General features: G+C 48.9%; 1 protein-coding gene across 1 annotated transcript in view; it reads right to left on the bottom strand.

Annotated features, from left to right (window-relative positions):
• Positions 1 to 3,988: 3,988 nt before the first annotated feature.
• The window catches only part of ccdc50a (coiled-coil domain containing 50a), a 40,431-nt gene continuing 20,949 nt past the window's right edge, over positions 3,989 to 23,470 (bottom strand). Inside the window, exons 5-11 of the mRNA XM_056276994.1 lie at positions 22,168 to 22,270; positions 14,013 to 14,164; positions 11,606 to 11,650; positions 9,269 to 9,424; positions 8,932 to 9,014; positions 7,872 to 7,987; positions 3,989 to 6,593 (exon numbers count right to left, since the gene is read on the bottom strand). Coding sequence (XP_056132969.1) covers positions 6,574 to 6,593; positions 7,872 to 7,987; positions 8,932 to 9,014; positions 9,269 to 9,424; positions 11,606 to 11,650; positions 14,013 to 14,164; positions 22,168 to 22,270 — 675 coding nt within the window. The 3' untranslated portion in view covers positions 3,989 to 6,573. The remainder of the gene's footprint in view (positions 6,594 to 7,871; positions 7,988 to 8,931; positions 9,015 to 9,268; positions 9,425 to 11,605; positions 11,651 to 14,012; positions 14,165 to 22,167; positions 22,271 to 23,470) is intronic.

Here is a 23,470-nt window from a genome sequence, read left to right as displayed (position 1 = left end):
CGGGCGCGTATGCGTAAGGAGACGATCACACTTACCTGACGGCCAGGTGAGACGAGGGACCGAGCTGTTGAGCTTCAACTTCAATTACGTAGCCTAATTACCAATGTAAGAACTTATAATTAACGACGAGTGCCGAATGCTGCTGAACACGCTGCGGTGTTGAGGTGGGGATCTGATCCGTCCTTCCAACAGGTGAGTTGCCTTTAAACCTGTCCTGCTGTGGTCTTCGGACAGCTTTTGTCATTTATAACACATTTATAACATATTTACACTGATAAGCACCTGTTAGTAATTGGCGTGACGTACGTCTATGTATTCCTCCGTCGGCTCACCTTCTCACGGGTCCAGGGCCATTGCTAAGCCCTCACCTGTTGCAGACAGAAGGTCTGACCTTTGGTTGTGTCTGTAACTGGCTCACGAAGTGTCGACGGGCATCAGCTGGCGAACATTTGAAACTAGACTTGACGCAGGAACTTCCGGAATTATTTCACATTTGTTTCTGTCACGTCTAACACAGGAGCAGACCGGACCAGGGCGCATGATGAAACATGCGCGCACGCAGATCTCCACCCATACAGAGGCGAGACTGGGGAGCTGGGTGTGTGTGTGTGTGTGTGGGTGTGTGTGTGTGTCGTCTTTCATTGTTGCCCGCACAGCTGGAAACTTTGCCTGGGAATTTTTTGTACTCGAACATTTCAGTCATTGTTTCTGGTAGTGTGTGTAACGTTGAGTCTGGAAGATGGACCGGCGGATGGATGGATGGATGGATGAGACGCAGCGCGTCATGGTCCGACCACCCTTCTGCGGCGTTGCCCCAGAGGGGAGGATGAGCAGTATCCACACCGTCAGGGTCTGAACCGGCTTAGAAAGCAGCTGGATGGGGGGCAATGCCTTAACCGACTTGCTGAACTCAAACCGAGGCTGTAAAGAAAGTCTTTGGACTACAAGTCCCGCAGCGCTTCGCAGTTTCTGGGGGGCTACTGGGTCGGGAAATTTGTCCATTTAGCAACCTGCCACTGTAAATCACCCACGACGGGGGTCTGACGTGCACATTAGTGCATTTTTTAATGAACATACAAGCCAACAGACTGGTTTGGACATTTCGTCCGGGGAAAGTAGTGCTGTACAACAGGAGTGGCTGCCGAACTTGAAAGTGCCCCAGATGTTGCTGAGACCAGGTGGGGGGGTGGGGGGGGGTTTCTCTGCTTTGTCTGTAGCTCTTTTGGTGCACCGACAACCCAGACAGCTGCATCAGAGGTGGAGCCTGTGAATTTATGGTTGTGACATAACCCACGGAGGGCAGTGGTGGTGGTGTTGCCACATGCAGAGGAGTCATCGCTATGTCAGGTATGTTGGTGAACCAGCTCCGCTCATCCGGATGGAGCTCCAGCTGAAGGGTGTAACCTGTATAGTATCGATTATTATAACCGTGTTTGTTTAAAATACAGGCCAGCAGACAGGGGCAGTACACATTATTTATCACAACGGACTTTCCAATAGCTCACCGGTGTAAACCGGAAGAGCCGGCTAACTTGTTTTTTTTGCATGAATCTTACCCAGCTGTTAGCTTGTGCACAGAATAATGTCTCCCTTGCAAGATGTTTTAAGAAGAAAACAAGTCACCTCTTCTGTTTTCAATTTTCTGTTCTGTGCAACTTGGAAGACATTCTCTCCCGGCTGAATTGAGTTTTAGGTCTCGTCTGAAGTTTGTATATGCAAACAGCTGGAGGCTGACGGGGCAGCAAACAGGTTCTGTGCTCCTGGTGTCAAAGCTGACTCAGTGTGACTCCTGACAAGGAGGCCTGTGTGTCAATACTGCTCACTACTGGTGAGCCACGCCAGTCTGCACGGTGAGCCACGCCAGTCTGCACGGTGAGCCACGCCAGTCTGCACGGTGAGCCACGCCAGTCTGCACGGTGAGCCACGCCAGTCTGCACGGTGAGCCACGCCAGTCTGCATGGTGAGCCGCGCCAGTCTGCATGGTGAGCCACGCCAGTCTGCACGGTGAGCCACGCCAGTCTGCACGGTGAGCCATGCCAGTCTGCACGGTGAGCCACGCCAGTCTGCACGGTGAGCCGCACCAGTCAGCACGGTGAGCCACGCCAGTCTGCATGGTGAGCCACGCCAGTCAGCACGGTGAGCCACGCCAGTCTATATGGTGAGCCATGTCAGTCTGCATGGTGAGCCGCACCAGTCTGCACGGTGAGCCACGCCAGTCAGCACGGTGAGCCACGCCAGTCTATATGGTGAGCCATGTCAGTCAGCACGGTGAGCCACGCCAGTCTATATGGTGAGCCATGTCAGTCTGCATGGTGAGCCGCACCAGTCTGCACGGTGAGCCACGCCAGTCTGCACGGTGAGCCACGCCAGTCTGCACGGTGAGCCACGCCAGTCTGCATGGTGAGCCGCGCCAGTCTGCATGGTGAGCCACGCCAGTCTGCACGGTGAGCCACGCCAGTCTGCACGGTGAGCCATGCCAGTCTGCACGGTGAGCCACGCCAGTCTGCACGGTGAGCCGCACCAGTCAGCACGGTGAGCCACGCCAGTCTGCATGGTGAGCCACGCCAGTCAGCACGGTGAGCCACGCCAGTCTATATGGTGAGCCATGTCAGTCTGCATGGTGAGCCGCACCAGTCTGCACGGTGAGCCACGCCAGTCAGCACGGTGAGCCACGCCAGTCTATATGGTGAGCCATGTCAGTCAGCACGGTGAGCCACGCCAGTCTATATGGTGAGCCATGTCAGTCTGCATGGTGAGCCGCACCAGTCTGCACGGTGAGCCACGCCAGCCTGCACGGTGAGCCGCGCCAGTCTGCATGGTGAGCCACGCCAGTCTGCATGGTGAGCCACGCCAGTCTGCACGGTGAGCCGCACCAGTCTGCATGGTGAGCCACGCCAGTCTGCATGGTGAGCCACGCCAGTCTGCACGGTGAGCCGCACCAGTCTGCATGGTGAGCCACACCAGTCTATATGGTGAGCCATGTCAGTCTGCATGGTGAGCCATGTCAGTCTGCACGGTGAGCCATGCCAGTCTGCACGGTGAGCCACGCCAGTCTGCACGGTGAGCCGCACCAGTCTGCATGGTGAGCCACACCAGTCTATATGGTGAGCCATGTCAGTCTGCATGGTGAGCCGCACCAGCCTGCACGGTGAGCCGCACCAGTCGGCATGCAGCCACTTTACCACTGGGCCAGACTCCGACCGCCACGCTCCCTGGTTCTGGTTTCCTGTGACGTTGGTACGCTGGGAATGAAGGCGCCTCCTGCCTCCAACTCAGTCTGGATGGAAGCCTGGCGTAAAGGCCCGCCATGACAAATAACGCAGACGAGCAGTTTGGTTTAGCAGATCTGCTCTAGAAGAGCGGCCGCGTGCCGAGTTCCTGTCTGGCAGGTTTTACACCTGGATGACGTTCTGTTTAATTTAACCAGTTTAACTGTTGTCTGTTGTCTTTTTCCTCTTACACTTTAAGTCGTGTACACACACACACACACACCCCCATACACACCCATACACACAACAGATATTATCTCTTACGTTCTCGTGCGAAGTGTATTTAAATTTTGTGCAAAATATGTAACACCAGTTAAGCTTTGTTTGATTAAAGGCACTCCAACATTAAGTTGAGAACATCCTGTAAAACGTCATTTCTCTGAAACTGGCCTCACACACACGCACACACACACACACACACACACACACACACACACACACACACACACACACTCAGGGAAGGGGTCTGAACCGGTTCCACCAGTAAAGCACGTCGTCCCTGAGGCTGTCCCACTGTCAGCAGTTCCTCTTCGCCGTGTTACGCCGCGGCTAATAAATACACGATAAATGCCCCAGCTCGACAGCGCCCCACAGCGGAGTACCTCTTCCACCGCAGCAGTAGCAGCGGTCAGCAGCGGCGCGCCGGCATGAAATGACCCCTCCGCCCCACGTGTTCCCCGGAAGGGCATGGACGACTGAGCCGTGGTCAGGGTTGGAAATACTGAGTTTATTATTACGTCTCGGATGCTAAAATGGAAAAGCAAATCCAATATTTCATTTCACATGAGAGGGGGAGGGGGGGAGGGGGAGACACACTCCAGGGAAACGCAACCAAAACCTCTACCGCTAAGCGCCACGACACACGGGGAAAGGTGCCGACTCGTGATTGGCAGGTTTCATGTAAAGCCCGGGAATAGACACACGTGCCAACCCGGCGCTCACGTGCCAGTCGGGATTGCGCTCAAGAGCCGAAACCACGACCGACGCACAACCAGCCGCCAAAACACAGCCGGCACACGGCCTGGCCAGGTGGGAAACACACCTGTCCGCCAGGGGGCGCTGCTGTCAAGGAAAAGCTTCTGCATGCCACTGTGAGAGATGGGCGGTTTAGTTACCACAGGTCTTGGTAAGAGCGGAGATTCCCCCCCCCCCCCCCGTTTTCTACAAATCCCTGAAAGAAAAAAAACAACATGGCACAAAATCCCTCAAAAATAAGTCGCCGCTTAGAAGAAGAAAACCCAAAGCTGACACAAATACGCCAGCAAATTGGCCTTCATTAACACCAACGTCATACACTTGAGCCAAGACTTGGTAGATGGGGGAAAGAATAAGAAGTATGAAGTAAACATTTGCCTCGTGATTCCTCGGGGGAGGAAATCATGTTGAGGGAAGAGACTCGGAAGTTACTGCAGTAACGCAGGGCAGCAACCCCGCAACCGCTTCCAAGCGACCCGAAATCCACCCAATTTGATGGATGTGGTCCAAAATTGTTTGGTAAGCTCATGAAGAAAGTTCCTCGACTGCCACCGCCCACGATACTTATTCAATATGAACAGAAAATAACATTAACCGGGCACGGAGCGGCAGGTCCCTTTAAATCGGAATAGTCATTCAATATGAGAATCGTTTCCCCAGCTGAGACAGTCACCAACTGAAAATTCCCTTCCGCCCAGACGCTTTTCTATTGTGGGAATGTTTGCTTTAACAACAGGCAGGACGTGATGCTGGCCTTTCATATGGAGGCAACAAAAAAAAAAAAGAAAAAAGAAGAGATGGAAGGATGAAAGAGAGACTCGTTGGCTTGGGAACATGAAAGGGAAAAATAAATAAATAAAAATATATATATGAGGGGGGGAAAAAAAGCTCTCTTTTCTGGTGGGTCCCTAAGATAAGTGGTGTGACCCGTGGGGGCAGCTGACCACAGAAGAGTGAACCCCCCCCCCCTCCATGGTGGGGTTGAAACACGCGGGGGAGGGGGGGGTGTTGGACGTTATTTACACTTTAATATGGACGAGATCAAACGTTGGATGGGGCCGAGTCGATGCCGCCAGCACAAGAAGCATGAAAATAAGGTTTGGCACAGACCTGCAATGATCATGCATCCCACCGAGTCCCTCCTCCATCACTGCACGGACTTAGCATCTGCAGCCATCTTGTTCTGGCTGGTGCAATGCCAAACTCAGGTGGACAGGAGAATCTGGTTTTTGTTGCAGTACATGGGTTAGTATATATATATATATATATAGTTTTGTTCATTCACAAAGAGTAGATTAGTCTCTTTTGTGTGGTGGGGGGGAGCCAGACGGCTTTAGAGAGGAGAAATGCATGTACAACTAGTGTACACGTTCAGTAAGCATGCACATAGAAAACAGTAAGCCATACAACAAAAGTGTCTGTAATCCCACCGCAGATGTACCGGTTCCCACTGCAAAAGGCGACAAGGTTAAAACACCCATCACACATCCAAAGTACCCAGCATCTGGATATAGGTTTGATCTTTTTTTTTCTTGAATGCACATAAAAGTGATAGAAACCAGTCTGTCCTGAAGGAGATGTACAGTACGCAGCGTGGCACATGGATATGGAGGGACCGCCTTGTAGAACAGCACGAGTTACACTTACACACACACACACACACACACACACACACACACACACACACACACACACACACACACACACACACACACACACACAGCCGTGGCCCTGGGAGTACAAAGCAGCTGCCATCTTGGATCTAAGACACTGCGGCGGCCATATTGGATCAAACAGGGCCACATCCCGCATCCCAGAGGAGTGAGGACACATGAGATAGCACGGTTATATATCCAGCGGAGGCCCGGAGCCCTTGTGGCGGGGCGGTCGGCAGATGGGATGTCGGCACAAGACGGGTACAGCAACCGAGAGGGGCAAAAGAAAACAAAAAAACAAAAAACAGCTTCGACAGCGAAGAACCACATGGGAGTTTGAGTCAACAAGGCTGCTCCTTTGGTTTGTAATGGTGTCGAGTCAGTTAAAACAAAAAATTAAAAATGAACACAAACAACAATAATAATAATAATGACTAAAAAAGAAACTCATAAAAAAGAAAATATGTGTGTGTGGTTCCAGCATTCCAGGACACCCGCTTTCCGAACTTTGGGTCAGCGTTGAAAGATCCAATCCCCAAATCATTAGTCTGTCCCAACCATGGTGGTCAACGGAGTGTGACCATTTGGATATGAAAGAAAATATATATATATATATATAAAAAAAAAAAGGTGACGAGAGACGTGAATGGCCGTACAACACAGGGCATCCTGAGTCACTGCCTGTAATAGGCACCTGGAAGAGACAAGAGAGAGAATTTCAGTAATCAAATCCATTACAAGTCGTACATATTCTCTAGTGTGCTTCCCTGCCACCATTACGTACACCCACAGGCTGTACATCATATTGGACACATTTTATTTCATATATTTGTTATGTATCCTAGCATTTGTCCATCCCTCCATTAGGCAAACCGCTTATCCTGCTCTCAGGGTTGCGGGGATGCTGGAGCCTATCCCAGCAGTCATTGGGTGGCAGGCGGGGAGACACCCTGGACAGGCCGCCAGACCATCACAGGGCCAACACACACACACACACACACAGGGACAATTTAGTACGGCTGAGTCACCTGACCCGGAGGAAACCCACGCAGACACGGGGAGAACATGCAAACTCCACACAGAGGACGACCCGGGACGACCCCCAAGGTTGGACTACCCCGGGGCTCGAACCCAGGACCTTCTTGCTGTGAGGCGACCGCGCTAACCACTGCGCCACCGTGCCGGCCTTAGCATTTGTATTCATAGTATTTTCTAGGGTAAATGTTGGTTGCGTTAAATTTAATACTCCCCATTTTACTTCATTTTTACATCTTTAAATATAAATATATATGCAGTATTTCCTTTTTCTTGCTGCAATCATCGAGTTTCCCATGGGGGTTACCAAAGCTCCATTTAATCCACTGATCTAGTCACATGAAATATGGTATGTATGCACACCAACAGTCCAATTACTGGAACTAATCAATTTAAGGCAACAGTTCAATTAACGTGTACAAGGTAAGTTTAATTTCTCTAATACTCTGGTAAACACATGGTCTCTTAATAATCAGCCAGAGCTGCGATCTACTGCCTGTGTCTGCTCACCTTTTCTTTTTTTGGGGGGGGGGGGATTTTCCCCCTTTGGTCGGGCATCCCTACAGACACAACTGACCGTGTCTGTAGGGATGCCCGACCAAGCCGGAGGTAACACGGGGATTCGAACCGGCGATCCCCGTGTTGGTAGGCAATGGAATAGACTGCTACACTACCCGGACGCCCCAACACAATGTTTATTAAGGGGGAAACGGAGGATGTTGTGTCCAGATGAACTGATTCAACTTTCTGTCTTACCTGGATTATTATATTGATTATTGTAAAGACACTTTTTTACAGAACATTGCTGAGAAACAGTACTGAGCTTCAAGTACACGGTTCCCTCATATCAAGCCACCACCCAGCTGCTGCTAAACACAGGATGGATTTGTGGCGTCATGGAGGTGGTGTGCCAGTGATGCCTGTTAGAAGGACGTGCCTTTGTAAGCAGCCTCAGGTCTGGAGGGAGCGCGGGGCGAGAAGGGGTTGTCTGAGTATCTGTAGCCAGCGGTGGGGTTCACATTCTGATAGTCGTGTGTGCGAGGCTGAGGAGGTCTGAGAGACAGACAGACAGACAGACAGACAGAGAGAGGGAGGGACAGAGAGAAAGAGACAGACAGCAAGAGAGAGACAGAGAGAGAGACAGTGAGAGAGAGACAAGTCAGTGAGAGAGAGACACACAACAGAGACAGACAGCGAGAGAGAGAGAGAGAGAGAGAGAGAGAGAGAGAAATATTATGATAAAAAGATAAATGGATGACTGGGCTAAACAACATAAAAACAACATTGTTGTATAGCTTTGTTAGGGTGTGTATTGGTAATACTGAAGAGTAAGAACTAAAGACTTAATGTGACGGTGCCTTTGCTGTCCAGGCTCCTCGGCTCTGAAACAGTGCGGTAGATTACCACTTAAAACATTTTATTTTCTAGTAAAGCCTTTTGATAACTTAAAAGTCTTTATCATGTCTGATTACCTTATTGTTTCATTACTCAACGCACTTTTACTTCTTGCACAATCAATCCAAGTTTTACCATGTGATTCATTTTATATGCCGGTTTTATTCCTTCTCTTTTTATCAGTGAGCAAAAACAAACGTGACACTGTCATCAGAGTCCCTGCTGATACACCGACTGGACTTTCCCCCCGCCGGTACCGACTCCAAATGCTAATCTGTAGCCCGTCTATCAGCCGACGCCGAGGGCCCATCTGATGCATGAGCTCTGCAGACTAGGCTCATTAGTTTGTGGTCCATGAGCCAAGTAACAGAATCAGTTTTTTCCCACCGGGAATACCGTCTTCCATGTGGAAAAATGCAGCAAATTAAGCATTTTTTCCCCTTTGTTTTTAATATGTTACTCATGGGTTGTGGTATTAGGTTTCAGTCTTTGGTATGATCTCCTATATTCTAGTTCAGTAGCCCGATGTCCGATGCCGGTATCGGCGCATCTCGTGTCTGCTGTCTGTCATTTACAAAAGGTATAAGTTGTGGGTCTTGTACCTGGCGGGCTTGTTGTGGTTCTTCTGCCTCTGGTATTCGTGCTCCTCTCGTGTTCTGGGTCGGACGACCTCCTCGGAGTTCGGCTGGAAAAGCCACAGCGGAAAAACGGTTTGACAGCGGTTCATTCTCTCCATTAGCTCAGCCTAAGAAACATCTCTGCTCATGTGCCGTAGTGGAAACATGAGTCACATCGCAGAGATACAGAAAAACTGAAAAACAACATTATCCCAGATCTGAATAACACCACTTGATAATTGCGTGGTCTTAGAAAAACATAACTTGCTCCAACCCACAAGGTAAAATACGAAAAGTATGGGGGGGGGGGGGGGGGAGTCACCCTGTGCTCAGCCTCCTGTCTCCTCCTCTCCATTGCCATCCTGTCCATGGCCATCCTCTCTCTCTCCTTCTCTTTCTCTCGCTCCCTGTCCTTCTCCTTGTCTTTGTTCTTCTTATACTCCTTCTTCTCTTGTTCCATCAGCAGACGGGCGATCTCCTGCCGGAGCAGAACATCAGCCACAGGCCACGTTAGCAAGATACAATAACTTCCTCCATTATTATTTCCATAACGGTGTTTTTCCCCCATTTAGGTTAAATTCACTTTAACATTCCCTGTGAGAAAACTGAATTGTGGCAGCAGCAAAAAGGTGAACAAAACCAGGAGGATATCACAGTAAAATAAGGGATTAACATGTATCTCATAGTAGTGGTGCCACAGGAGGACTACCTGGTGAAACCAGCAGGTTTAATGCTGGGTTGGAGTAAAAACCAGTGTACAATGTGGCAGTGTTTCATAACCTTACTTATGCCACGGCAAACTTTTCATAATGATAAAAATCCCCCAGTACACCAATATCCACTATAGCCCTATCTCATCTCCTCTCGTCATCAGCCGCTTCTCCGGGGTCGGGTCGCGGTGGCAGCAAGCTAAGTAGGGCACTCCAGGCGTCCCTCTCCCCAGCAACGCCCTCCTGCTCCTCCTGGGGGATCCCAAGGCGTTCCCAGGCCAGATTGAACATGTAGTCCCTCTAGCAAGTTCTGGATCTACCCCGGGGTCTCCACCCAGTTGGACGTGCCTGGTAAACCTCCAAAGGAAGGCACCCAGGAGGCATCCTAATCAGATGCCTGAACCACCTCAGCTGGCTTCTTTCGACGTGAAGGAGCAGCGGCTCTACTCCGAGCTCCCTCCGGATGTCTGAGCTCCTCACCCGATCTCTAAGGCTGAGCCCAGACACCCTACAGAGGAAACTCATTTCAGGCGCTTGTATCTGCGATCTCACCCTTTCGGTCACTACCTGAAGCTCATGACCACAGGTGAGGGTTAGAACGAAGCCTGACTGGTAAATTGAGAGCTTTGCCTTCCGGCTCAGCTCCCTCTTCACCACAGCGGTCCGGTACAACGTCCACATTACTGCTGATGCTGCACCAATCCACCTGTCAATCTCCCGCTCCATCCTACCCTCACTCGTGAACAAGACCCCAGGATACTTGGAACTCCTTCACTTGAGGCAACAACTCATCCCCAACCTGGTGGGAGCAATCCACCATTTTCCGGTAGAGAACCATGGCCTCAGACTTGGCGGTGCTGATTCTCAACCCGGCCATTTCACACTCAGCTGCAAACCGCCCCAGTGCGTGCCGGAGGTCACGTTCTGATGAAGCCAACAAAACCACATCATCTGCGAACAGCAGAGATGCAGTTCTGAGGTCAAGTCACTATAGCCCTATTCCAACCGAGTTCGTGTCATCAGGGATTGTGTGGTAATAAAGCATCTTTCAGCCTGATTGTACAGGATAATCGCTATAATTTCATCTAAATCGCCACAGATGGCCTACATCCAAACATCATGAACACACTTTTGCCAAAAAAGTAAACATGGTGTCTAGTTTTATGTTTGAATTGTGATGCTTGTATCCTGTTCTTCTATTGTAAATAATGTACCAAAAAACATCATAAAAAAAAAAGAGAAAAAAAGTCTACCATGGCTGCAAACAGCAGCCACATGACCGGACTGACACTCGCATCAAGAACAACAGTCAAGATTAACACACCTGCCTCTCTTAGATATTTCTGTAATTATTTAATTAAGTCTATGCATTTGCTGCATTACTATATATCTAAAATATTTGCGCTTTTATTTATTGCCCACATTTTCTTATAAAGCAGGTTTGTTTTGTTTTGTAGTGCTTTGTAAATAAAGGCCACTAGCATTATCATGACCTCCATCTTCTTGGTGTGGCACAGTAATAAATAAGATCCGCATTATTTATTAGTATTACCATCACCACTACAAATAATAGCCGTGACAGACCAACCTCACATCCAGTCAGTGTATATTTGAATACCGTATAGACTATTATTGAGCCTGCATCACCTGCCGTGTGTCAATTAGATTTTAATTAGAGATATCATACGAAATATTTCAAAGTACACGAGCAATAAATAATGAGCATTATAATCTGTAATCCTCTTGAATTTACTTGCATAGTAAGATAGCATCTACTGACAAAATCTGATATAATCTCATTTGAGAAACCTGGGGGGTTGAGAGTTGAGCAAGTGGGGTTGAGACAGGAAATGAGGATTTCTAAGAGGAATGGAGGCTGAGAGAGAGAGAGAGAAAAGGGGAGAAAAAGAGCAAAGTTTCCATAAGTGGCGCCGTTGCAACCCACTCACCTCATCCTGCGCCATTTGGGCTGCACGCTGGTCCAGCTTGCTTGCCTGAAAACATACAAAACATGAAAGTCTTGTTGCTCCAGTGTGAACCGCATGTTCCCACCGTCTTTAACACAGGAAGTGACTGTCGGGGATGGAGCTATTTTAACCTGCTTCTGCAACATCCATGACTTCAAAAGGAATTTGGGGCTCAGAAGTCATATCCAAACTATTACATCATGCTATTGTTCGCCCTCTTCATCCAGATGTTGAGGAGAACAGCTCATGACGTTACAACTGTACCATGGGCTATTCAAACTAGAACGACCAAGGCGGTCATTTGGACGGTTTTGGATTTTCAAAGTTTAATAACTTTGTAAAAAACAAACAAGAAAAGAAAAAAGATAAGAGACCTGCCGCTCCCTGAATGCTCCTACAATTGCATATATTTGCATTAAAATGAGTTTTTGCTGAATTGCACAAAAAAAGTGATAAGATCTACCTAAAACGACCATGAGCAGTCAAAATGACCGCACGTAATTTGCATGTCACTATTATTGACATGTGTTGGTCGCATCATTTCCTTCGTGAAGTTCATTGCTCTGTCCTAGAAACACACTAGCGTTCTCCAGTGCAGAGAAATAGTCTATACTTGATTTTTGATTGGCGGCGCGGTGGCGCAGTGGTTAGCGCAGTCGCCTCACAGCAAGAAGGTTCTGGGTTCGAGCCCTGGGGTAGTCCAACCTTGGGGGTCGTCCCGGGTGGTCCTCTGTGTGGAGTTTGCATGTTCTCCCTGTGTCTGCGTGGGTTTCCTCCGGGTGCTCCAGTTTCCTCCCACAGTCCAAAGACATGTAGGTCAGATGAATCGCCATTACTAAATTGTCCCTAGGTATGAATGTGTGTGTGTGTGTTGGCCCTGTGTGATGGCCTGGTGGCCTGTCCAAGGTGTCTCCCCGCCTGCCGCCCAATGACTGCTGCGATAGGCTCCAGCATCCCCGCGACCCAGAGAGCAGGATAAAGCGTTTTGGATAATGGATGGATGATTTTTGATTATGTCCAACATGTCTGGTTACAGACGCCGTTTCAGACGCACCATCACTACCAGTGAGATGTTGCAGTATCTACAGGCGTTGGACAGCGGCCATTTAAAATTGTTTAAAAAATAGTATTTAAGTTGTTAAAATGTTTATTTTGGTGTCAGTCATTTCTTAACAGACATACTAACATATGCAATGCATTAATATCTCAATTGGGTATTTATCTTGACAGAATATAGAGTTTAAAAACCAGCCGTCATTTTGACTGCCCATGGTCGTTTTAGGTAGGAGTGAAATCCTGGTTGTTCTAGTGTTAACTTAGTCAATACCACACAAAAACTGAGTTTCAAAATCAGAGATTTTACCCAAGAAGAAAAAATCTGTTACCAAAAGCAATTATTTTGCCCGTTAACGTCAAACGAATGCTCCATGTCTTCACTGTTCAACAACAGTAATGGATCAGATCGCTAGTCGGTATCGGCCGATACCTAAAGAGTCGCACTCGGAATCGGTATCAGCAGTGAAAATGTAATACCAGTTCATCCCAAGGTGAAGATTATCTATTACGGTAGATAGTTATGAACTTGTATGATGTAATATCACACCATCATCAGGTGACATCATACAGAGTTGTTCACTGCCATTTTCCTCTGTGCCCCTGTTGTAGTCTTATTCCCCAAAAATTTTGTTTTTTTTTTCATTTTAATGCAAATGGATAAGAAGCAATGAACAACTTTCATTACAGTACTCAAGTAAATTATTCCTTGAGACAGCATTTCTTTGAGTAACAATAAAATCATAGTATTTTCCCTGAGTTGATTTATAATCAAGTATTCCACTTTGGTAGTTTCACTTCAATAACTATTAAGAGGTAAAAAATAAAAGGCTTGATAAAGAATTTCTTTGAGTAAGTCTTAATCGGGGCATCTGGGTGGCGTAGCAGTCTAATTCCATTGCCTACCAACACGGGGATCGCCAGTTCGAATCCCTGTGTTACCACCGGCTTGGTCGGGCGTCCCTACAGACACAATTGGCCGTGTCTGCGGGTGGGAAGCCAGATGTGGGTATGTGTCCTGGTCGCTGCACTAGCGCCTCCTCTGGTCGGTCGGGGCGCCTGTTCAGGGGGGAGGGGGAACTGGGGGGAATAGCGTGATCCTCCCACATGTTACATCCCCCTGGCGAAACACCTCACTGTCAGGTGAAAAGAAGCGGCTGGCGACTACACATGTATTGGAGGAGGCATGTGGTAGTCTGCAGCCTTCCCGGGTCGGCAGAGGGGGTGCAGCAGCGATCGGGACAGCTCGGAAAATTTAAGGAGAGATACTTTTATCTAAGTAGGAATTTTCAGTATTGTTTCTGAAACTGATCAAACTAAATGGCCTGCCGCTCACCTTGATCTCCTCCTCCTGCAGCTTCCTGGCCACCTCCATGTCGTGGAACTCCTGCTCGCGGAGGTCCAGCTGAGTCAGGCCCTGGGTCGCCTCGCTGAGCCCGAACTCACTTCCTGCCATGATCGTCCCGCCTCCTCGGTGCAAGACACGACCTGCGGGAGGCGTCACACTCGGTTAGAAAGATCTGAAAGCGGCAAGCGTCTGACACTCCCTGGAGAGAGCCACGTAGAAAAGGGCTGCAGTCCATCAGCACCACTGGGTTGGGTTGGATTTTTGTCTGGTGGCTTTGGAACCTGGTGGTGTGCTACCAACACCACCAGGCCACCGACACTGAAGCCCCTTTGTGTACGTTTTACTTAGGGGACAACTGAGGGAATTGTTAATCGTTATGTGCTGTGGGGCTACTCTACTGAGAGAGGAAAAAAAATAAAATCACAACACATTTAAAGCTCAACACACTGAACCTATTTCCTTGCCTTACAATGGCGGCTTAAAGCATAATTCTGTTTATCTACAGCCGGGGTCTTTTTTTTTGTAGCTTTTGCCGTTGTGCATATCAGTTACGATATCATTTTACTCAGCAGCTCCATTTTGGAGATTTTGGATACCAGATCTCCACTGGACTCAGCTTTCCAACGGTGTCTTATGGGACAACTGAACACGAGCATCAAGTCATGTTTCAGAAAGTCCAACTTAACCCAACTATCTAAACCACATATATGGAAGTGAAAACAAAACTGCAAGTTTAAAGTTATCATCTGAAATTTCCAATATGGCCAATGGTGGGTGACACTGCTGATCTACTTCCTGATTCAGCAGGAAGTAGCTGCCCACAGTTACCATAGGTAGTAATAACCATCCATAAACTAGCGGGCCAGCACAATGGAGAAATCATAGATAAGGGGACAGTCATGGACAGTCTGTGACACCACATGGCTTGTTTTGTTTTTTGTTTAAAGGACAAGTTTAAGGAATTGTGCTTAGTTGCTCCATAAGACGCTGTTGTAAAGCTAAATCTCCAAAAGGAAGCAGGTGAGCAAAATGACATCATAGTCGATACGCATGATGGCAAAAACTATGAAAATAAGTCCAAAGTTGTAAAAAAAAAATAAAAAATAATAATAATGAAAAAGTATTTTCCTTAAAGCTCACCACCCAACACCACACGCCACAGCACCAACCACAGCAGATTCAACCACGTCCGAAAGATTTGACCGGATCATCGGATTCTGATTCAGTCACTCATCAGAAACTCATCAGAAATAATAACAGCCAAATCATCTTAATGACCCAGACAGGTAAAAAGAACAAAACAAGAGATCAGGGCGAGAGCCGAGCAGAGGAGGAAGAAGAAGAAGAACATGAGAGGCTTGATTAGTGATTGTAAGGTAAGGACCACCATTTGAAGCCTCTGCAGATTATTGCCCCTAGCAGGAAAAAAAAAAGCCACCCCCATAACACACCACGCATACACCCGGAAAGCCAAGAGGCGGGCACGCGGGGCTGTACCTGTCTCTCTGGGAGAATGAGAGTGAGCGCCCTCCCCCAGCTGTAGTGGCACCATCCCTCTCCCCTCCTCCTCCCTCTCCTCCTCCTCAAAGACCTCCCCGGACCCGGAGAGGAGTCGCCGCCACTGGCCCCTGGCCCCCCTCTTCCTCTCACCAGCATCATTATCATCCTCCTTCTTTTCCTCAATTGGACGGTCTCTGCCATGGTCAGGCGGTGCCTCCACGACCACCTCCTCCGGCACTCTCTCTCTGCTCCTCGCTTGCTGTCGTTCTCTCTCTTTCCGTCTCTCTCTCTCGTGCCATCTGTCCCCACTAAGTTCTCGTTCTCTGGACCTCTCCCTGTCTCGACCCCTCTCCTGGTCCCGCCTGGGGCCTCGCTCCCCATCTGTCCTGTGGTCTCTTCGCATGTCTCTCTCCAATCCCAGGTACCTGGCCCTCTCCTGTTCATGCCGCCTGCCTTTCTCTCCATCTCTGCGTCTGGTTTTGTCTCTCTCGTGGAGTCTTTCACCGTCCCTGTCTCTCTCTCTGTCCCTGGCCTTGTCCTGCTCTATGAGGCTCTGTGGTGGCGGCGGCAGTCGGGCTGGTCTCTCCTTCCTCCTCACCACCCTCTCCGCCTCCTCCCCCCTTTGGCCCCTGGTTCGGCCCGTTTCCGTCATATGATATTCTGGGTATCTACTGCTGTGTTTGCCTCTAGGGGGCAGTAAATGCTCAGGATATGGATCTGCATGCCTGCCATGCACTCCCTCTTGCTGGTGCTCAGGGTATCTGGAGCGACTGTGGGGCGTCACAGGGTCCTGTGTCGGGTACCTGCTCCTCTTGGTCTCAGAGGTGGTATAATCAGGGGAACGGTCACCACAGAGGATGCCAGGAGAATATGGTTTGTCGTAGCGGCCCAACTCTGACCTGTCAGAGCCGGAGTCGTGGCGGCTGGCTTTGTCAAAGTCTATGGGTCCTCTTGCAGCTAAGCGAGGTTGGAGGTGATGGATAGGTGGTGGATGAGGGTGGAGGGGGCACGAAGTGGAGGGAACGATGACGGCATGTCAGTTGATGGAAGCATGGAGACAGGAACAACAACAATAACAACAACAACAGACAGGAATGAGCTACGCTAAACAGGTTAGTACTAGGTTAGCCACAGCCCCTGTGAGGACAGCATCAGTTCAACACCAAGCTACTGAGATACAGAGTGCACAGCTGTCAGAGGGTGGCCATTTTGGCCCCAAAAATGTCCAGAGATGTGGTTAATTCCCTGTAAACAGCATAAGGCAAGGTGAGGTCAGTGGCATCAAGTGTTTGGAGCCAAAATGGAAAACAGCAGTTTGGACTGTGGTGTAGACCTAATCTGAGACAGCAACGGATAGGGCGCCAAGCACTTCATTAAAGAGAAGCAATCTTGATTTTAAACATTATCTCTGTATATATATATATATATATATATACGTATGTTGCAGGGATAACACTCCATTAGTAGCCATAATACTGAGCAGTCTTCTGTGTGTCTTCGAAATGCCCTTGAAATTGTGTCAGCCGTCACTTGTGGAAAACTCATGAATGTGAAAATTTACTTCCTGGTTTGTGAATTGAATACATTGAAGAAAAAAAAAAGTAATACAATGCAGCACATCCTTAAACCAGCAAATAAAGTTTTCACATTCGCAGACTGTCTGCAAGTGACATTACCGCCTGACATAATTTCAATGGCATTTAAGAGACACACAAGAAGACTGCTCAGTATTATGGCTGCTAATGAGTGCCATCCCTTTAACATATATAGCGAGAGAGATCATGTTGAAAACTGTGATCATTTCCCTTTGTAGGAGGTGTGGTTAAGAAAATAAGTACAGACGACACCAGGAATTTAGTTGCAAACACACAGTATGGCCTGTAGCACACCCGTTAGTGTCTGATATATATACACAGAGAGAGCCTCCCTTGAGACCATGCAAATAGTGTGTTATACCCTCGGAAGGAAAGAACTGCATTGAGAAAAACAGATATGAAACTGAGTAGTCATTCTTGTTGCTTGCAGGGAGGGAACTAATGCATTTCCAAGTGAACCATTCAGTTGTGAACTAACAGATGACTGCCAACATTTGAGTGAAAACAAAAACAGAAAGGCATGTGGTGGGAGCAGCCAGCCAGCCAGCCAGCCAGCCAGCCGGCCGGCCAGCCAGCCAGCGCTCTCCATGTTTAGAGTCAGCTGAATGGAATGCCTCTCATCGGCTGGCACTTTAACGTCCACAAAAACGACCGTGTTGATTTTTAAGCTTTAAAAAAAAAAAAAAACGGGGGTGGCGACAGACTTTAGACGACCTGGCTTGTACCTGCGGAAAATGATCCAACCTCACTCCGGCTAGCTCCAAAAGCCCGGCCCGGAGGAGCCCGGGAATGACGACTGATTGAAAACTTTTGTCGGTAAATTCTGCGTAAGAGTTTCCTCCCCCCTCTATCACCTCCCTTTCAAAACACCATTTTCTATTTCCCTCTTGCTCTCCTTTTCCAGTCACTTATCTGAAGAGAGGAGGCGGGCTGCGGCCCCACGCTGGGCTGTGTGAGATTGTGAGCCGCTGGATTAAGACAGACACGGCGGTGAACTCCCAACTCATTTCTTGTGATGAGCAGCCAATTACACGGTTATGAGGGGAGAGCTACACCAAAGATAACACGCAAGTGTGAAGGAGAATATCCGTGTGTGTGTCTGGAAAAGATGGAAAAATTTAACAGAAGCTCTGACGTAGTGTCTTTTCATAGAGGGGGAAAAAAAAAAACCCGGGTGAGACTGAATAGAGGGGGAAGAATTGGAAAATGACACTTAATTGTGCAAATCTATTTTGTCATTTGAAAAGAATGTTTCTGATTAGTTACTGTGGTTTCTTTTCCCTCTATTCTTCCCTCGCCGTGGACTTAATAAGAGTTTAACTGAAAGGCTTTGTTCTGTTGTGTACATATTTATACCATATAGACTCAGATGTTCCAGCAAGGACGCACACTAGCACTCCGCGATTAACCGAATCTTATTCTCAATTACGAGTTTGGCTTCCAACGATTATGAAAACAGATAATCGAGATAAAACGATTATTATTCTTTTTATTGTTCCCCCTTTTTGTCACCAATTGTATCCGGCCTATTACCCCACTCTTCCGAGCCGTCCCGGTTCCTGCTCCACCCCCTCTGCCGATCCGGGGAAGGCTGCGGACTACCACTCGTCTCCTTCGATACATGTGGCGTCGCCAGCCGCTTCTTTTCACCTGACAGTGAGGAGTTTCCCCAGGGGGACGTAGCGCGTGAGAGGATCACGCTATTCCCACCAGTCCCCCCGTCCTGACAGTCGCCCCGACCGACCACAGGAGGTGCTAGTGCAGCGACCAGGACATATACCCACATCCGCCTTCCCATCCGCAGACACGGCCAATTGTGTTTGTAGCGACCAAGCCGGAGGCAACATGGGGATTCAAACCGCCGACCCCCGTTTTCGTAGGCAACAGAATACACCACCACGCCACCCGGATGCCCGATGAAACGATTATTGTGCCGCATTCCGTTTCACGATGATACTCTCATTGGGTCTTGTATTATAAATCCAGCGCACCCCTTTCCTTTACAGCGGTGCACCCTCGCCCCTCCCTAAAAGCCCAAAGTGACGGTCAGCCCGGCTGCAGCATGTTTAGTTTAGCTGGAGCCAAGATGAGGGAAAGAGAGCCTTCGGTCAACAAGAAAGGTAAAACCAATTCAGCTGTTTGGAAACACTTTGGCTTCAAGGATGCCGACGAGGAACCACAACAAATACCGTGCAAGATTAGTTACATGGTGGTGTCGCACCACAAGACTATAGGGCCAGTTTTACGAATCATCCGAAGCTCAGTCACAAAGGGGTCTATGACCAAACAATAAAGGAGCAAATAACAGAGAAAAGTAAAGCCCCCTCGACTTCTTCCACCACAACACAGTCACTGATTGAGGACTCTCTTTATAATGCAGCCGCCCACCCAGCCAGCTCTCAGAAACTCTCAAAATGTTTCCCAGTTACATCATCATTAAAAGTTCAAGAAAATCCACTGTTAAAAACACATTGTTTTATCCAGTCCATCCAAACTGCTTATGCTGCTCTCAGGATCGCGGGGATGCTGCAGCCTATCCCAGCAGTCACTGGGCGGCAGGCGGGGGGTGGGGTGGGGGGGGGGGAGACACACTATGCACAGGCCGTCGCATAACCTACAGGTACATACAGTAAACCGGTAGCCAGGGAGTTTACACTTGCTATGGTACAGAGAAAGAGAAAAGGGACGGGGCATAACCAGGAAGTGCAACTGCTATGGCGGAAGGTCCTCTTCTCTGCTGGACCTTAAGTGCATAAAAAGAGGGCAAGCACCAGGACAGCAGGACGTCCACGTTACAAGACATAGGACAGGTCCACCAACAGCTGGAGACATCCCTTCAGCACCGGTTACGTCAACAAACAGGACGCCAGCGTTTTTCCCTGTGTGTCTGCACTTGTGTGTGTACCTCAGAACATGGCAACACAAACTACACTAACCTATTCTTTGTCACCCCCCCCCCCCTTTTCTCCCCAATTGTACCTGGCCAATTACCCCACTCTTCTGAGCCGTCCCGGTCGCTGCTCCACCCCCTCTGCCGATCCGGGGAGGGCTGCAGACTACCACATGCCTCCTCCAACACATGTGGAGTCGCCAGCCGCTTCTTTTCACCTGACAGTGAGGAGTTTCGCCAGGGGGACGTAGCGCGTGGGGGGATCACGCTATTCCCCCCCAGTTCACCCTCCACCTCGAACAGGCACCCGGACTGACCAGAGGAGACGCTAGTGAAGTAACCAGGACACGTACCCACATCCGGCTTCCCACCTGCAGACACGGCCTATTGTGTCTGTAGGGACGCCCGACCAAGCTGGAGGTAACACGGGGATTTGAACCGGCAACCTCCGTGTTGGCAGACAACAGAATAGACCACTACGCTACCCGGACGCCCCTACACTAACCTATTCTTTTAACAATCCCCTCTTTTTCTGCCCAGAGATTGCACCTCGTTAATGGCATGAATAATAACCACGAGTCAGACGGATTTCTAATATTTGCTTAAAATGTGAGTGTGACAGGATGGGTGGTGTGTGTGTGTACGCTTGATTCAAGACTCTAGGAGGGCTTGAATCCAAATATTACATGGATCTGAGTGCGAGTCTGCCAAATCAGAGCCAATAGTCTGAGCCAGCCGGAGAGGAAGGAGCTGAGCTTTTATGAGACACAGGAGAACATTAAAGGAGCCTCTTAAAACAGTGCTCGCCTCCATTTAACACACACACACACACACACACACACACACACACACACACACACACACACACACACACACACACACACACACACACACAGGGGCAGAGTAGCCCTCTTATCACCTGTGGCTAACACACTGTAACCGCTAGCAACCAAATCAGCATGCTGCTGTCAGATGGATCGTTTCAGTATGATGACTGGCAGCTTGAGCAGCCATCGGTGTTGGACCAACAGGCGGGACATATATCTAAACCAGCATGTGACTGGCTGCTGTCGGAGATCAGCTAAAGCTAATACTTCTGAGCAGAGAAAAAGGACTGAAGGTAACAAAAAACAGCACTGGTTAAACTTTCTCTGGTCGGAGGAAAAAGAAAAATGTATCAAAAATGTTCTGAGTTTTGAGTGGATCGCCTCTTTAAAATAATCCAACATGCCAACGCCAAGTCGCGGTGTTAGCAGTTTTAAAATGCCACGACAGTCAAAACAGGGATTAGTGGTTGAAGACAGCTGTTTAAGATTATCTAATACTTCTCTTGCTAAGACAAAATTCTTTCGATAAACTGTGTGACATGAGATGATATGCATTTGCCAGCAGGTGACTGGAAATTAAATCAAGATTATTGGTTAAAGAGGGGCGGTACGGTGCCGCAGTGGTTAGCGCGGTCGCCTCACAGCGAGAAGGTCCTGGGTTCGAGCCCCGGGGTAGTCCAACCTTGGGGGTCGTCCCGGGTCGTCCTCTGTGTGGAGTTTGCATGTTCTCCCCGTGTCTGCGTGCGTTTCCTCCGGGTGCTCCGGTTTCCTCCCACAGTCCAAAGACATGTAGGTCAGGTGAATCGGTCGTACTAAATTGTCCCTAGGTGTGAATGTGTGTGTGTGTGTGTGTCGGCCCTGTGATGGCCTGGCGGCCTGTTCAGGGTGTCCCCCGGCCTGTCGCCCAATGACTGCTGGGATAGGCTCCAGCATCCCTGCGACCCTGAGAGCAGGATAAGCGGTTTGGATAATGGATGGATGGATGAATGGATGGATGGTTAGAGAGAAAACTGAACTATTCAAGTGAATTTTCGTCACATCTAGCCTAGCAGCCGGCACTTCCTGGTCCATCTGAAGCACTGACAGAATCCATTTAGTACTGTGTTTGTTTTTAGGGCAAGATGACAAACAACTTCTCGGTGCACACTATATAAATCTTGCTCAAGGTCAACTATGTGCTTAAAAGAGCAAAACTAAATCTTTGCCCTGAGTCAGCGGTAGTCTCAAGCTCTGCACAACACCACAATCACACACACACACACGCACACACACACACACACACACACACACAAAATGACAGACACATACACGAGCTGGTGACCCTCTCCCACCTCCTTGATCCTCATAGTACTCCTCCTCCACGTTGGCCTCCATCTGCTTCTGTCTCCTCCTCTCCTCCTTCATCTCCTTCTCCTGCAGCTTACGGGCTATGGCCTGGAAGCGAAGGTAAACACACACACACACACAAAATCAGAACAGAGTGATAAACCTGCAAACCCAAGAACACTCATTTCTACAACACATCACCAACATCACAGGCAAACTTGTAACAAGTTAATCCCTGTAACATAAAATCTATATGATGAAATGAAAAATAAAAAAACTGAAAAAATTATAACAACAATGGGAAATGAGAAATAATAATCATGTTCAAAAGATTATAGCATTAGCAATGAACTGACATTTCTGCTGGGCGGGTCATTATCATTATTTATTTTATTATTTTGACCCCCCCCCCCCTCCTCTTTTCTCCGCAATTGTATCCGGCCAATTACCCCACTCTTCCGAGCCGTCCCAGTCCCTGCTCCACCCCGTCTGCCGATCCGGGGAGGGCTGCAGACTACCACGTGTCTCCTCTGATACATGTGGAGTCGCCAGGCGCTTCTTTTCACCTGACAGTGAGGAGTTTCACCAGGGGGACGTAGCACGCGGGAGGATCACATGTAGCACGCATGATCCTCCCGGTTCACCCTCCCCAGTTCACCCTCCCCCCAGAACAGGCGCCTCGACCGACCACAAGAGGCGCTAGTGCAGTGACCAGGACACATACCAACATCCGGCTTCCCACCCGGAGACACAGCCAATTGTGTCCGTAGGGACGCCCGACCAAGCTGGAGGTAACACAGGGATTCGAACTGGGATCCCCCGTGTTGGTAGGCAACGGAATAGACCGCTACGCTACCCGGACGCCAGCATTTAATATCTTGTAAATGCCTAGTTGAAAGGGTAAATAAGATAAAAAAGCAAGAGTTGAACAACATTTCTCTTATTTGTACCGAATGATTAAGACGAATGAACCCAGGCATCCGGGTTACGCTACCCGGCGAGGAGTTTCACCAGGGCGCTACGTCCCCCTGGTGAAACTCCTTACTGTCAGGTGAAAAGAAGCGGCTGGCAACTCCACATGTATCGGAGGAGGCATGTAGTAGTCTGCAGCCCTCCCCGGATCGGCAGAGGGAGCGGAGCAGCGACTGGGACGGCTCGGAAGAGTGGGGTGATTGGCCAAGTACAACTGGGAGGGGGGAAAACCCCTCAAATAAGCACAATGGAGGTTTGCTCTGCAGATGGCCGTCCACTGGTACCGGGTGGTGATGAATGGGTATGCAACAGTCATCTTACATCAATAAGAAAGTA

This window comes from Lampris incognitus, chromosome 3 (genome assembly GCF_029633865.1).
Source record: "Lampris incognitus isolate fLamInc1 chromosome 3, fLamInc1.hap2, whole genome shotgun sequence".
Classification (NCBI taxonomy): Eukaryota; Metazoa; Chordata; class Actinopteri; order Lampriformes; family Lampridae; genus Lampris; species Lampris incognitus.
The sequence above is the reverse complement of the archived record's forward strand: the minus strand, read 5'-3'. Positions and strand labels throughout refer to the sequence as shown.